This window comes from Lichenostomus cassidix, chromosome 21 (genome assembly GCF_008360975.1).
Source record: "Lichenostomus cassidix isolate B80296 chromosome 21, HeHo_3.0, whole genome shotgun sequence".
Classification (NCBI taxonomy): Eukaryota; Metazoa; Chordata; class Aves; order Passeriformes; family Meliphagidae; genus Lichenostomus; species Lichenostomus cassidix.
In genome coordinates, this window is record NC_139501.1 from 2,097,110 (window position 1) to 2,112,116 (window position 15,007).

The following is a 15,007-nucleotide window of genomic DNA, read 5'->3' on the forward strand; positions in this document are numbered from 1 at the left end:
TCCTCAGGCACGTTTATTCTTGGGCTTTTAAGGAACAGTTGTGCCTTGCAGCCTCCAGGTTGGGCTTTTTCAGGCTCTCTGCACACTGCTGAGGAGCTCAGCCAAGGCTGGGATGGCACTGTGTGCCCTGCCATGGAAGGGAAAGGCTGTGGCACAAAATTCCAGCTTTATTTTGGGTGCTGGATCTCCCAGAACGTCCCCAGAGCAGGATGCACTGGGCTGGCTCTGCAGGCACAGTTGCACTGTGGGCTCAGAGGGGAATTTTGCCATGATTGGATGCTCAAAATTACAGATATTTCTGATTACAGGGCGTTTCTTCCCCTTTGATTCAAGATGTCCTGTAATTTTGTAATTTTGAGGTTGGGTGCTGTGCTCTTGCCTTGCAGGGGAGTTTGACATCAAACTGAGAATGGAATCCTCAGCCAGAGCCAATCCAGCAAAAATCCCTCCATTCCACTCTAAAAAATGTGCATTTCAGGAAGAGAGACAATCAAATATTTAGGTTTCACTTATTTGTCCTCAATTTCCCCCTTTCTAACCCAAATTCTCATCAGGTATTACACTGGGGCTTTGTTGAGCAGAGAGGAAAAAAAAAAACCACACAGGAGCAGATTTTGATGTTCCAAACCTCATCAAACAAAACCAGATGCAAACCTTAAAAGCTCCAGAATGTAATTAAACAGCAGACTAAACAAAAACCCCTCTCTGGGAATTAAAGGGATCAGCCTGGTGCACAACATTTGCACTATTAAATTGCATTTTACAGAAATTCACCACTCATTACCAAAACTGGGTTTGGTTTTGCTCCCCAAGTTGAACATCAGAATTTGTTCCTGAGGAAGGAAAATGCTAATTATCACACAAAATGATCACTTGACTAGTAAATTGCATTTTACAGAAATTCACCACTCATTACCAAAACTGGGTTTGGTTTTGCTCCCCAACTTGAATATCAGGATTTGTTCCTGAGGCAGGAAAATGCTAATTATCACACAAAATTATCACTTGCACTATTAAATTGCATTTTACAGACCTGCACCACTCATTACCAAAACTAGGTTTGGTTTTGCTCCTGAACTCCAATATCAGGATTTATTCCCGAGGCAGGAAAATATTAATTATCACACAAAATTATCCCTTGCACTATTAAATTGCATTTTACAGACCTGCACCACTCATTACCAAAACTAGGTTTGGTTTTGCTCCTGAACTCCAATATCAGGGTTTGCAGGATTTATTCCTGAGGCAGGAAAATATTAATTATCACACAAAATTATCACTTGCACTAGTAAATTGCATTTCACAGACCTGCACTGTTCATTACCAAAACTGAGTTTGGTTTTGCTCCTGAACTCCAATATCAGAATTTGTTCCTGAGGCAGGAAAATGCTAATTATCACACAAAATTATCACTTGCACTATTAAATTGCATTTTACAGACCCGCACTGTTCATTGCCAAAACTGGGTTTGGTTTTGCTCCTGAATTCCAATATCAGGGTTTGCAGGACTTATTCCTGAGGCAGGAAAATGCTAATTATCACATTAAATTATCACTTGCACTATTAAATTGCATTTCACAGACCTGCATCACTCATTACCAAAACTAGGTTTGGTTTTGCTCCTGAACTCCAATATCAGGATTTATTCCCAAGGCAGGAAAATACTAATTATCACCCAAAATTATCCCTGGGGGTACCTGCAGATTTTTTTTTGAGGAACCTCTGCTCTCTCCAGATCCCCATCCTCCCTCACCCTGATGTTTTCCCATTTTTTCCCTCTCTCACCCTGCAGGTTGGTGACCTCGCTGTCCTTCTCCTGCTGCAGCTGGGCCAGTTTTTGGCTGTGGCTCTCCAGGCTCTTGCGATGCTCCAGCTTGAGGCTGTTGTGCTGCAGCTGCAGGTCCAGCAGCTGCTTCTTGACATCATCGTGCTGGTTCTGGAGAGGAGGAGAAGGGACAGAGTTACTCCCTGGGTTTGAAGGAATTCAGCTATTGATGCCTGATGATTTTTGCCTTTTTTTTTATATATTATACATTTTTTATACTTTTTATTATATATCGTCTGTATGCTCTATACCCTTAACCTACACGTTTGGAATTTTTGTTGTCTGATAGTCTAGCTTAGTTTTGGGGCTCTGCAAGGCAGAAAACCCAAACATTCACAGTGAAAAGCCAGAGAGTTCTATACTATCAGAAACTCGAGGTTTTAACCTTGGTGGAAACCTTCTCTCTGGAACAGATTTTGTAAACTGGGCTCTAGCCTCATCTGGGGAAAAATTCTTTGGAATAAAGAGACATTAATTCATTTATTAAGCTTCTCATTAAAGAATCCTAGGCAGATATAATTTGCAAGGTCCATAAAAATGATATACACATTATACAGGTTGTACATCTTGGTGAATTCCACCTTTGCAGAGCTGTGCACCTAAAATCCTATTAAAATACTGAGGTAAAAACCCTTTTTCCCCTTTAACTCATAATTCTCAGACCAGCAAAAGGCAACACTGCTGAGTGTGTTTAATGAGTTGCTCGAGGGGGAGATGGTTGTTCCTCCAATGGAGGCAGAAATCCCAAACATCATCAAATATTCTCTGTGCTCAGCGAATATGAAATGCCAATTAAATGCCAATTTGATTGAAATGCCAATTAAACTTCATTTTGGGCAGAGATCTCCTGGTTGCCACTCAAGTGGAGGCAGAATGTGGTGGCAAATCCCCTCCAGGGAGGGATGGAGGCTGTGGGGCAGTCAGGAGCTGCTCCTCTCCTCCCTGCAGGAATCCAGGCTGGGGTTTGCTGGGATCAACCCAAATATCTGTGGGACACAAATCCAAGAGCTTTTCCAGAGTTCCCAGCCGTCTGAAGTGAGACAGGAGTGCTCAAATAGGTAACTTGAATAGGTGAATTGGAATTTTAGAATAGGTGAATTCTAAAACTTAGAATTTTTTTCTTTTTTTTTTTTAATTTTTAAATTTTTTAAAATTTAAAAAAATTTTTAAAATTTTTAAAATTGCCTTAATCTTAAGATAAGAGGGACACGAATCTGTTTGAAGCCAGCACATGCTAATAATATCAATGACGTCTGAGCAATAATTTGTATAACCACTCCCATCCCGGGGAATGTGATGAATATTCATGATTTTACCTCTAACACCTCTTTGGAGGTACCGAGGTGTGTGTTCGAGGAGTGACTCTCCCACACCCGGTGCACTGAATAAAAGTAAATATCCACTTGTCTGACTGTTTTTGAAGTGTTTCCAGGCCTGTTTGGGACTAATCAACCTGCTCACTGCAGGGTGGGAATAACCGAGGGTAATAATTTTTTCCCTTTCAAGAATAAAAATTTTTCTCTTTATTTTTTTCGGGGAAGGAATGTAATAGGCTGAGTGATGTTGTTAATAGTTGGTTGTTTTTTTTTTTAAATTATGAATCAACTTTGATTTAGTCATGCACTGCCAGACAAGGTTTCCAATCCCTGTTGGGGAGCAAATGGTACAATTCACCTTTGGAAGTGAAACAAGAAAATTACCTTAGTTGGGATTTTTTTTTTTTAAGAAAAAAATCATTTGTGACAAGATTTGTAACAAGACTCTCCCAAGACCACAGATTATTTCAAGCAGGCCAAGAATCCAGCAGATAAAATTGGGCTGAAAAGCTGCTCTGCTCTCCCCTCCCCTCTGGCAGAGCCCAGGAACAAAACACGCAGAAACATCCTTTTGCTCAGACCCGCTGAACCAGAATTCACCTCCTTTTTTTTTTTTTAAATTTTGTTCCCATGGTAACCCAGGGAGAGATTCCTTGCACATTCAGTTTGTCAACACCAATTATGTATGCAGATGGAGTGGCTCTCAGGTGAACCCTGGCCCTGCCACACAATCTCTCCTCAGCCATTTCAATCAACCTTCCTGGGGGAATAATAATAAAAAAAAAAAATCTTTTTATTTTTTTTAAACCCAAAACCTCTAAATGCTGTCAATAATTGCATTTATCCCCAGGAAAACAAAGTGTCTGTGGCCTCTGAAGCAATTATCCTCCCCAAAATGAGATATACATATACATTAAAATACAGGAAAAGATGGAGGAGTCCCAGAGACAGACCAAAGGAGAGAGATGAGGATGTCAGGTTGATCAGATCACTAAATCCAGAGGGAAAATAAAGAGAACTGAAGATTCCTGCTTTGGCTTTCAAAGGCATGAGGTACTTAGAGCTCTCCTCAGAGCCTCTGGCAGAAAGACCTGCAGAGGAAATACTTCCCTAAAATCATTTTGATGCCAAACACCTCAGAAGCTACTACATTAGTGAGTGAGGATTGATTTAAATGAGAAACTCCTCAGAAATTCAAGGAATTTTAAGTCCTCCTCAGCTCAGGCCAATTAATTTCTGAGCCATATTTCTGCCTGCAAGGTGATGTGCATAATGTGAGTCCCCAGACTGCTGCCAGGCAGGGAGAAGGGAGGAAATATTCACTTTCTGGCAGCAGCAGGGAGCTGGGGAGGAGAGAAGTGTCCTGGCCAAGGTCACATCCCCACCCGGGGCTGTCAGGCACAGGGAGCATCCCCAGCCCCAGCTGGATTCTGAGGCTGGCTGGCAAAATCCAGCAGCAATCCAAGGATGCTGCTGTGGGGATGGCAGGAAGGAGGTCTGGAACATTCCACAGGGGGTTGTTTATCAGAGAAGTCATTTCATTCTCTGTGAGCAGAACGTTCCTGAGCCAGTCAGCTCCAGCTGAGGAAGCTCTGGGGTCCATCTGGGGGAGGATGTTCCCTCTGACACCTTGTCATGGCATTTCCCTGGGTCCTTCTCACTGCCAAATGGGGAAATCGTGGCATTCCCAAGTCAGCTCATCTCCCAAAAATCAGGAGGAGCTGGGAGAGTACCTGGAGGAATTCAGAGCAGCAAGTTCTCTCATCCCACCTTCCCCCTGCTGCTCAAACCACAGGGAATGCTCAGGATGCTTCACACCTCTTTCCATGAGAGAGAAACCATCAGGGGAAGGGGAAGAAGACAACCACAGCACCTCAAACCCAGCTGGTTCTGCCTGGATTTAAATCACCTTGCTGGACAGCATGGTGGGATGAATAATTTGGGTGTTTAACCCCTGAGCAAAGGAAGGCCACAGCTCGTTTTTCATGTCCCAGCAGCCTCAGGAAATCCCTGTCAGGACTGCTCAGCCTGCTGCAGGGAATGCCAGGCTGTCTCCTGGGAGCAGAACATTTCCATCTCCACTCCAGAGGAGCAAAGGACTTGTCAAACAAAGCCTGGCAGGAACCCAGGCACAGCCAAACTCCAGCTGCTGTTTTGGGGACCAAGTCAAGCCCTTTGCCCCTGTGAGCTGCTGTGCCACCTCCAGATGTGGCTCAGCCATCGAGGGAGGACTCAGCACAGAGCAGGGTGGCAGCAGGAGCCAGGAAGTGCTGATGGAACCCTTTGCTCACGTTTGGGACCTCCAGCTTGGCTGCTCCTGTGCAGTGTGACAAGTCCCCTTCCGAGCTGGTGACATTCCTGGCCCCAATCTTCCCCCTGAGGAAGCCAATTCCAGTAGGAAGCATTTTTTCCTGGGCTCCAGTAGCAGAACTGTTACCCACAGCCTCCTAACGAGCAGAAACTGGGCTAAAAATCTGCTTTTTTGAGGCTGGGGGGGTTTGAAACCTCCCACAGTCCCCAGGGCTGGTTTTGTCTTTCAGCAGCTGTAAATGTAGTTTAAAAAAAATAAAAATAGACGGTTGGGTTTTTTTTTTCTTCTTCCCACCCCTCCAATAAAAGGAAGCAAGAGAAAGGGAGCCAAGGAGAAAAAGCTCTGCCTGTCCCCCTGAGAGAGCAAAGCTCATTCTGCTCAGCCTGCAGTTGCTATGAGGAGGAATGTTGCTGTTGCAGAGTGTTCCCAGCATCCACAGAGCTGGAGAATTCCCAAGAGGCAGAACTGTACTTCCCTTTTCCCCACGTTGGAATCCAAAAGCCAGGCAGCTGGAGGTCCAGATCAGCTCAGGAAATACAGCCCAGCGGTGCTCAGGGCTGCTGGAACTCAGCCCTCTGTCTCCAGCCCAGAATTAAATTAGCATTTCGCTGCCAAGGCTTGGACTAAAAATGTTTAAAAAGCTACCACTGCCAGCCCCAAGTTGTGCTGCCCGAAAAAAAGCAAAATTGAATGGCAAGATATGCTTCAGGTAGAGCACTGAAATAAAAGCTATAAAATGCTAAAAAATGCTATAAAATTCTATAAGCTGCCCTGCTCTGAGCCTCTTCCATGGACTGGAATATCTAGTATGAGCCCAAAGGGCAAGCTGCAATGAATAGAGCCATTTTCACAGGGAGACACCCAGAGAACAGCAAAACCCTGTGGGATAAACCTCCACAAAAGCTGCCATTGAAGCATGGAGGTGGAGGTGAAAGCTGTAAGCTGATCCAGAGCAAACAGGGAACTCCCCTGGACCTGAGCAGCCAGGCAGGAATGTAAATCCACACGGAGTGAGCTCCTCCCTGAGTGCAGGAATCCCTAAATCCTTCCTGGGATTCTCCATCCTTAAAACACAGCAGACAAACCTCCCTAAATGCAGGAATTCCTAAATCCTTCCTGAGATTCTCCATCCTTAAAACACAGCAGACAAACCTCCCTAAATGCAGGAATCCCTCAGTCCTTCCTGGGATTCTCCATCCCTGAAAACACAGCAGACAAACATCCCTAAATGCAAGAATCTCTCAGTCCTTTCTGGGATTCTCCATCCTTAAAACACAGCAGACAAACCTCCTTACCTTCAGGATCTTGTGCTGTGAGCTGAGAGCTCCATATCTGTTCATGGAGTCTTGCTGGGGAGAAAGAGATCCAAGAGTGATGTTAGAGTGCAGAAAAATCCAAGGGAGGGAGGAAAAAACCCCATAGAGAGCTGCCCAAATCCCTGCTGCCCCTTCCCACCCTGGGACAGGACAGGGACAGGGACAGGGACAGGGACAGGGACAGGGACAGAGACACCATAGGGACCAGCAGAATGGGCAAAGCTGAAGAAGAACCTTTCCAGAAAACCTTCCCAAAAAACCTTTCCAAAGGACCTTCCCAAAAACCTTCCCAAAAAACCTTCCCAAAAACCTTCCCAAAAAACCTTCTCAAAGAACCTTCCCAAAGAACCTTTCTAAAGAACCCTTTCCAAAAAACCTTTCCAAAGAACCCTTCCAAAGAAAGAAGCTTTTCAAACCAACCCATCCACCAGCTCATTAATTGCGTGTTTAATTCCCATTTCGAGTTTTTTAATTCACATTTTAAATGGTTTTCCCCAGCCTTCAGCCCTTGATCCAGGCCAGGCCTGGTGCTGGAGGAGCTTTGAGAGTGAAGACCTTCCCTGAACACTGAGCTCTGCTGGCAGCAGCTGAGGGGATGCAGAGCAAGCAGCAGAGCTCAGGCATCGCCTACACACAGAAACTGCAGCATTTCCACCAAAAATGGATCACTAGGCGATGGAGGGAGCCTGAAGCTGACTCTGTAAGGAGGAACAGCAGCCAACAGTCTCACCAAGGGTCACATCCTTCCTGTGTGTCCCCAAAGCACCATTTTCCATCCCAGCACCATCCTGTCCTGGCAGCAGGTGTGGAGTCACCACCCCCTGTGCCCCAAGGCTTTGTCCCCAGGGCAGCAGTGGCACCTGAGAGGGGACAGTCCCAGCCCAGGGTCACAAACATCTGCTGGGATCTGGGTTTGGGGATTCCAAAGCCACCAAGCAGCACCATGGCAGTGCAAATGAAGCACCATGCAGAGAGTGACACTACAACCCCCAAATTTCACATGATAAATACTCAGTAAAGTCAGAAATATCCCAGCAAATGAGCCCAAATTGCAAGGCAGTTGCCCACCATTAAAAAAAATCAGATATTTTTGTGTCACAGGCTGACATCCACCCACAGAGGAGAGGGCTAGAAGTGATTCCCCTTCTCCAGCATCTCATCCCCAGATGCTCTGGGAAAGGAATAAACCCAGCCTTGAGACTGAAGTGAATGTGACAGACTGTATCCCAGGGATGCTTTTCTTCCCAACCCTCACTGAAAATCCTTTTCCCTGCCGAGTGGGAAGCCCACAGGCTGGTGAAAACCATCTGACAATCCCTGGAGGCAGAAAACAATGGATTTTCTCTCCCCAGCACCACCACAGCCTTTCTGCTCCGTGTTCCCTGTGGTGTGACTGGAATTCAGCCTTCCCAGGACTCCTCTGTCCCACAAAACAGCAATTTTGCCCCACCAGGAGCTGGGAATCATCTCCTCGGGTGTCACACATGGGAGAACAGGCAGAGCCTTCCCCTGAGATGGGGAAAATGCTCACAAAATGCTCAAAAAATGCTCACAAAATGCTCACAAAATGCTCACACACTCCTTGAGCAGCCAGAGTTCAGCCTGTACTATCCCCACACAGAGCTTCCCACGGTCTCACCACCCCTGGTGGCACCAGGAAATAAATATTCCCCCTTGTCACCCTGGGATAAGCCACACCTACCTTCTCCTTGTTGAGAGCTTCCTGAGCTTCTAGCTTGTACACTAAAAAATCTAGAAACGGGAGGAAAGGAGGCAGTTTAACGAGCTGAAATTTCACAAGGATCTGGTTTGTGTTTTTGAGGTCTGGGGGAGGGAAGGAGGAACTCAGTGACAGTCTGATGAAGCTGAATAACTTTTTGGGGTGCTCTGAAATGAGGGATTGCTCTGGAAAAAAGGAACCAAAGCTTCTGTGGGACCCAAACTCATCTGGGCCACCTCCTTAAAATAGGAAGGTCCCACAAGGGGAAGTTTGTTAGGATGCTCCATTTTCTCACCAAGAAAATTACAGAGGCAGCACAGAAATGCAGCTTCTCCCTCAGCCAAACCTGGATGCTTTATCAGAACCCAGAGCATGCCAGAGGGAGGAGCAGGGATCTCACCCCACACACCACCTTTAAAGATAAAACCCAAATTATGAAGTTACCAACAGCAATCAGATGCAGAGGGGCTTGACATCTAAGCCCAGCACTGCTGAAAGGCTCGAGTTGATTTATTGGATCAGAAATTGATCTCTTTCTGCTTCCTGCTGCATTCCACGGTCTCAGAACCCCCTGCATGTTTGTGTCCCCTGTGTGCATCAGCTCTAGAGGATGTGACAGCCTGCACTGCCCATGTGCTGGGAGGGCACTGATGCTGAGATCACCCAGCACTTGTAGAGCTCAGCATCCTCAGCTCCCTTTTGGGAGGAAGCTGACATCTTTCCAAGCAAAAAGCATGGTCCAGTGCCAGCTTTAGTCACCACTTGAAGCGTTCAACACCACGACAGTTGGACTGTTACTCACACATTGGACTGGGGACAGATGCAGGAGTGGCAGAGAACAGAACCCACCTGCCCACCTCCTGCCCACAGCACTGGACACGTCACTTCACCGCTCCCAAAGCCCTCTCAGTGACAGCCACACATGGCTTTGGGGACAGCTGGGGGATTTCCTGGCAACTGCTGTGCCACCCATGCAAGAGACTCACCTTCCTTGGTCTTCTTGTGCTCGCCTCGCTCCTTCTGCAGGGATCGCTCCAGCCGGGACCTGTGCTCGTACACCACTGGGGAACACAGAGAGACACAGCATCAGACAAATCTAAATTTACCCCAACACACTTTTTTACACATATTTCTTCTCCTGCCTGGAGCAGGGAGAGGACATTTGGGGTGCAGACCTTGGGTATTTTGGATATAACACACCAGTGTCATCCTGTGAGTATTTGCACTCAGGTTTTGCTTTGGAGCTCAACAGATGTTTTAGTGGCCAAACTGTGTTTATGAGGGCCAAGTGCCTGCCAGGCTCCAGGCAGCCAGAGCTCTGTAAAGGCATCAGCACCATGCAGGAGAGACATTTCCCCTTCCACAACTCAGCCCTCAGTGCAGGAGAGAGATTTTTTTCCCTTTCCCCAACCCAGGAGAAAAACTGACCCAAGCAGCTCATTAGACACAAACCAGCTGGAGAACAGAGAAGGCTGAGCAGCCACATGATAAACTGAAGTGCCAGAGAAGCCTCCTGATGGTGCTTTAATCTGCTCTGATGTGTGATAACACACATGATAATGTCTGACTGTGAACCAAGAGCTCGCTGAACCACCACACTGAGCTCCAGCAGGCTCCTCATGCCCTCAGATGGGCCAGGGTGGCACTGGGCAGCAGCTCAGAGGGAGAGCTGGTGAGAGAAACCTGCTGCCAGAGCCAGGAAACCTCCAGAGCCAAGGCCTTTGGGGCCAAGCCGTGCTACAGCACGGTTTCCAGGAAAAAGAACCAAGGGGGTGATGTGAAACAAGTGCTAATCCATTCCTGGCTGAAATCCTGCCGAGCTGAGGGCCCCGAGTGACTCACGCTCTCACTCCAAGTGGATCCATGGAGCTGCCAGCTGCACTCAGGTCATGCTGGAGCAGCAAATTCCTCTGTCTGCTGAGCTCCCTGGAGGAGCAGGAAGGGGCAGAGCCCTGGGTGAGCCAGGCTATCTCCTTCCTTGCCTTTGTTAACACACAGACATCCCAGAGATGGAGATATTTCCCCTGGCCTGGGCCACTCCACTCAGATTTTCCTCTGGACCACACTGACCAAACCATTCCAGCACTGGTTTCAGCCTGGAAGGACGTTGGATGTTCCCCCTGCTGAGCATCTCTGCAGCTGTCCAAGTGTCTCCTCCGTGACAATTTTGGTTTTAGGACCACTTTTCCCAACAGACTGCTCAGATATCACCCTGCGGGTTCCCCAGCCGAGCACACAAAGGGCCCTGGGTGCTGGAGAGCCTTGTCCAAAGGAATTGTCAGCTCGAGAACATCAGCCACTTCCCAAAGGATTTGGGAGCCCTGGGCACTCATTTTCTGACTTTCTCACATCTGCCTTTCTTGCAGCCTTATCGAGCTGAGGGCTGCTTTGATGTGATGGGAATTTCCCAGCAGCAGTGGAAAGCATCTGCAGCAAAGGGCTTTGCTAACACCCACAGCCACAGATCCTAATGTGACCATCCTTGGAGGCTTCAGGGACAGCTCTGGATCACTGGCTGTTTATTCACCACACAAAATCTGGCTCTCCCTGACCTTGGTTTTAAAAGTCAGATAAACTGAAGCAACCTCTGATGACTAGAAAAGGAAGTTTTAATCTCTGCTGCCATTTCTCCAGAGCCCAGAACAAGTGGGTTCAGCTTTACCCAGAGCAGGGAGTCAGCACTGCACACAGCAGTGTTTCTGCTCTTGGGGATATTCAGGGCCAGGACTGGACTTTGATGATCCCAGTGGATCCCTTCCAGCTCAAAATAATCTATAATTCTGTGATTTTTCACTCATTTTGAGGCAGAACACAGCAACAACTCACCCAACCAAACTGGTACCGTCCAGCTTCAGAGGCCAAGGAGCCAGGAAGTCTTTAACAATTTGCTTTTACAAAAGAGAATGGAGGGTGGTCAGTGTCTAAATGCAGGCTGGAATCCAGCCAGGACTCAGCTCTAAGGCACCTCCACCTGCTGCCAAAGGAGCTGCTGAAACAATGCAATCCCTCCCTGAGAAGGCAGGGTCAGATGCAGAAGAAGAATTAAAGGAATTAAAAGTCGTGCAACAAGTGCAGGGACAGAGGCCAGAGCCCCAGGTTTGTCCCCAAAGCACTGCAGGGAGCAGACAGAGCAGCAGAGCCACGGCCAGATGTGTCAGCCAGCACTGCACTGCAAGGCTTCCACGAGCATCGCTCCCATCTGCCTCTTGCCAGGCTTCTCCCAGCAGCCAAATCCCAAAAGAAGCCTTGCTTTTGTTCAAATTGTTGGACAAGTGAGTGTCTTCTCAAAATAAAAAAGGGTAGCCATGGCAACAACTGTATTTAGGAACGGGAGGACTGACAGGGGGCTCGAAACCCCAGCAACAGGCGGCAGCTCTGCCATTCACACATCTTTGGGTGGAAAAAATAAGAGCTTGGCTCAGTTGTTGGCCTGTTGTTCCCAAAACTGGGGTTCCCTGAGGCCACCACTGTCATCTCATCCTCTGAAGAAGTAGCTTTTCTCTCTGAGAGGAGCAAGAGGTGCTGACACACCAGATGGGAATGTGGTTAACTTCTGCCCTGCTGATCTGTGCACATCCCAAACTCTGGGCTGCAGGTGGAAGTTGTGGCTGGGACTGAGCTGTGGGTGTCTGATTGCCTCGTGGAGTGAGGAAAAATGGAACCAAGCCACAGGATAACTGTGAACACACTGAACCTGAACACACATTAGATCAATTCCCAAGGCTGACAGGGTTTTGTTTCCTGGAGAGGAACACACACACCCCACACAGCAAACAGACACACAGCCCTGGGCACCAGCAGCCCAAGCAGGATGTTCTATTTGCATCACAACACCCCCGGCAGAAGATTTAACCCTAAAAGACATAAATGTTGAGCCACAGATCTGCAGAACTCCCCAATATAGGGGAATATAGGCTGTGGAAAGAATATCCCTGGATGTGTGCAGGGAGGTCATGACAGATACCCTATATTTGATTTTAGCTCCCATAGAAACACTGTGATCTAAACTGACTTGTTAGGGAGGGAAAAAGGGGTTAAATGAATCTCTTGCCCTTGAGTAGAATATTATTTTGGCCATATAAAATCCATTCTGTGGGCACTCCAGCATTAAACACCCAAATGCTCCAAATGCTGGCTACCCCGAGTGGATTCCCACCCAACCTCTCCACAGGGAGCTCAGCAAATCCCTCCAGAGACTCCAAATCCAGTGACAGCTGCTGGAAGACAGGCACAGCAAGGAATGATAGGCCAGACAAAGGAGATAAGAGTTCAGCGGTGGAGCAGCCGTGTGTCCTCAGCCTTCCCTGCCGACATCTCCCCGTGGGCTAAAATCCCATTTTCCCACAGTGAGGCATTTATGTAAGGAGGACAAATGAGGGGAGAAAGGGGGAGGAGGAATCCACACACTGTGTTTGCCTTCCGGTCTCTGGCAGCTCTTGCCAGAGGAACCAAATGCTGGTCAGCGGGATGAGAAAAGCCAATTCTTCCTCCTCCTCCTCCTCCCCCTCCTCCTCCTCCCCCGTTTTTAGGGAGCTGTGTGCTGCAGCATCTATCAGCCCCAAAAACGCTGGCAAGAATTTCCTAGTCCCGGATCAAGCTGTTGAGAGCGAGGTGGGTTCATTGCCTTGCAGAGGCAATGGGCAGCAGAGTGTGACAACAAACTTTTAGCGAAGGATCCCTTCCCTCTCTGCTCACTACCACGCGGGGCAGGGAGAGCAGAGCCACATCTCACAGCCTTCCCAGGCAGCCCCAGCGTTTTCACTGCTGCACATTTAGCGTGACAGAGGTTTAGATTTGCAGCCAGAGGGAGAAGAAATGGAATAGACGTGACGCAGCTGAGCTCGCCGATCCGACGCGCTCCGATCCCCTTCGCTGCGAGCAGCAAATTCACACTCCAGGCTGTTCTAATTCCACACGGCCAAAGCGGGGAGGAAGGAAACAGGCAGAGCATCCTTAAAGCCACGAGCTGAGCGTCCCCAAGGCACCCTGCTCGTGGCTGGGCGATGCTGGGAGGGACAGAAGTTCGGGCAGGGTGTGCACAGCGCGGGGACACAATCCAGAGCGGGGCACTCACCTTGGAGCTGCGCGGACAGCGCTTCCTGCTGCTGCTTGTATTTCTGCGCCAGCGCTTCGGCGTTCCGCACCTTCTGCTGCAAGTGGTTGTAGAGGAAAGCTCCGGAGGCCAGGCACGCCACCGTGACCAGGCAGAAGGCAGTCTGCAGAAGCCCCTTCTGCCTCCTGGAGCACATCCCGGTGCCCATGGCGCGGCCGGAGCGCGGCGATGCGGCGCTGCCTCGCCGGCGCTGCTAAAGCATCCGATTATTTTTGCCCGACAGCCCCTTTCCTCCGCAAACTCGCAGATGCCTCCGGAAGATGCGATCCCAGGCTCGCCGGCGCTGTCTGCCAGCCCCGGGAGCGGCGGGAGAAGCTCCTGCCGGGCTCTACTCCTCGCTGCCCATCGGGACGCGGCGCAGCCCCGGGTCGGTGTCCGAGCGGAGCCGCCGCATCCTCCGGCGACCGAGGGGCGACCCGGGAGGGCTGCGGGGCGAGGGCAGCCGGCGGAGGGCACGGAGCAGGAGCGGCGGGAGGAGGAGGAAAACTTTTGCTTCCCATGTGCTGCGGCGGAGAGGGGGGGCGGGAAGGGGGTACCGCCGCCTTTGGCTCTTCCCACCTCCCCCGCTGGAGCACCGACCGGAAAAAATAACCCGGCGGGAGGAGGAGAAGCCCTCCGGCCCCCTCCCCGCGGCTTCCCCCGCCGGCTGCTCCGGGAGGAAGCGGCGGCACCGGGGCCGGGAGATCGGCCAGGAACGCGGCGGCGGCGGCGGCATCCGGGCTGCGGCTGCGGCGGCAAGTCCGCCCTCGGGCGGCGGGAGGGGCTGCGGGGACCGGGGGGGACCGGGGGGGACCGGGGGGACAACAGCGCCCCGAGCCCCGCCAGCCCCCGGGGGATTGGGGTGTCACCTGCCTCCCTCCGCCACCGCCGGGACTCGGCATCACCTGGAGCCCCCGAGCTCTGCCTGCCGTGTGCTCTTTTCCTGCTCCAATCGAGCTGCCGGCACCTGTTGCTAACGGGAGATGGATGAGGGACACGGGGGTGGATTAACCGGGAGAGCAGCCTCGCATGGGTTCTTTAAAACCTTCCAAAAGGTGTGCTTACTCCTCCGAAAGATAGGAGGTGGGAGAGGCGGGAGGGCGGCACGAGGAGAGGGGTGAGAGTTTGGCTTTTTGATGCCATCAGAATGGTTTGGGTTGGAAGGGATCTTAAAACTCATCCCGTGCCGTGGGTAGGGACATCTCCCACCATCCCAGGTTGCTCCGAGCCCTGTCCAGCCTGGCCTTGGACACTTCCAGGGATCCAGGGGCATTCCAAGGTGTTCTGGATATCTCAGCCTCTCCCAAACCCCTGTCCTCAACGTGGGTTGCTCTCTTCTGGCAGAGCCCAGCTTGTGTCACCCAGGTGTGTGATGCACAAGGTGACCTTTAAATGTCCCTTCCAACCCAAACCACTCCATGATTCCA

General features: G+C 49.8%; 1 protein-coding gene across 4 annotated transcripts in view; it reads right to left on the reverse strand.

The window, feature by feature from the left end:
- LOC146428239 (uncharacterized) overlaps nucleotides 1-14,313 on the reverse strand; it is a 28,027-nt gene extending 13,714 nt beyond the window's left edge. For 2 of the 4 annotated variants that reach the window (XR_014856168.1, XM_085080284.1), the window contains exons 1-5: nucleotides 13,563-14,309; nucleotides 9,475-9,549; nucleotides 8,471-8,520; nucleotides 6,748-6,801; nucleotides 1,786-1,936 (exon numbers count right to left, since the gene is read on the reverse strand). Coding sequence is in view for 3 of the 4 variants with exons in the window: in XM_085080284.1 (XP_084936410.1) it covers nucleotides 1,786-1,936; nucleotides 6,748-6,801; nucleotides 8,471-8,520; nucleotides 9,475-9,549; nucleotides 13,563-13,749 (517 nt within the window). In the remaining variant the exon portion in view is untranslated. Of the gene's footprint in view, nucleotides 1-1,785; nucleotides 1,937-6,747; nucleotides 6,802-8,470; nucleotides 8,521-9,474; nucleotides 9,550-13,562 lie in introns of all 4 variants that reach the window. The other 2 variants (XM_085080285.1, XM_085080286.1) reach the window with 2 other exon arrangements.
- Nucleotides 14,314-15,007: the final 694 nt, after the last annotated feature.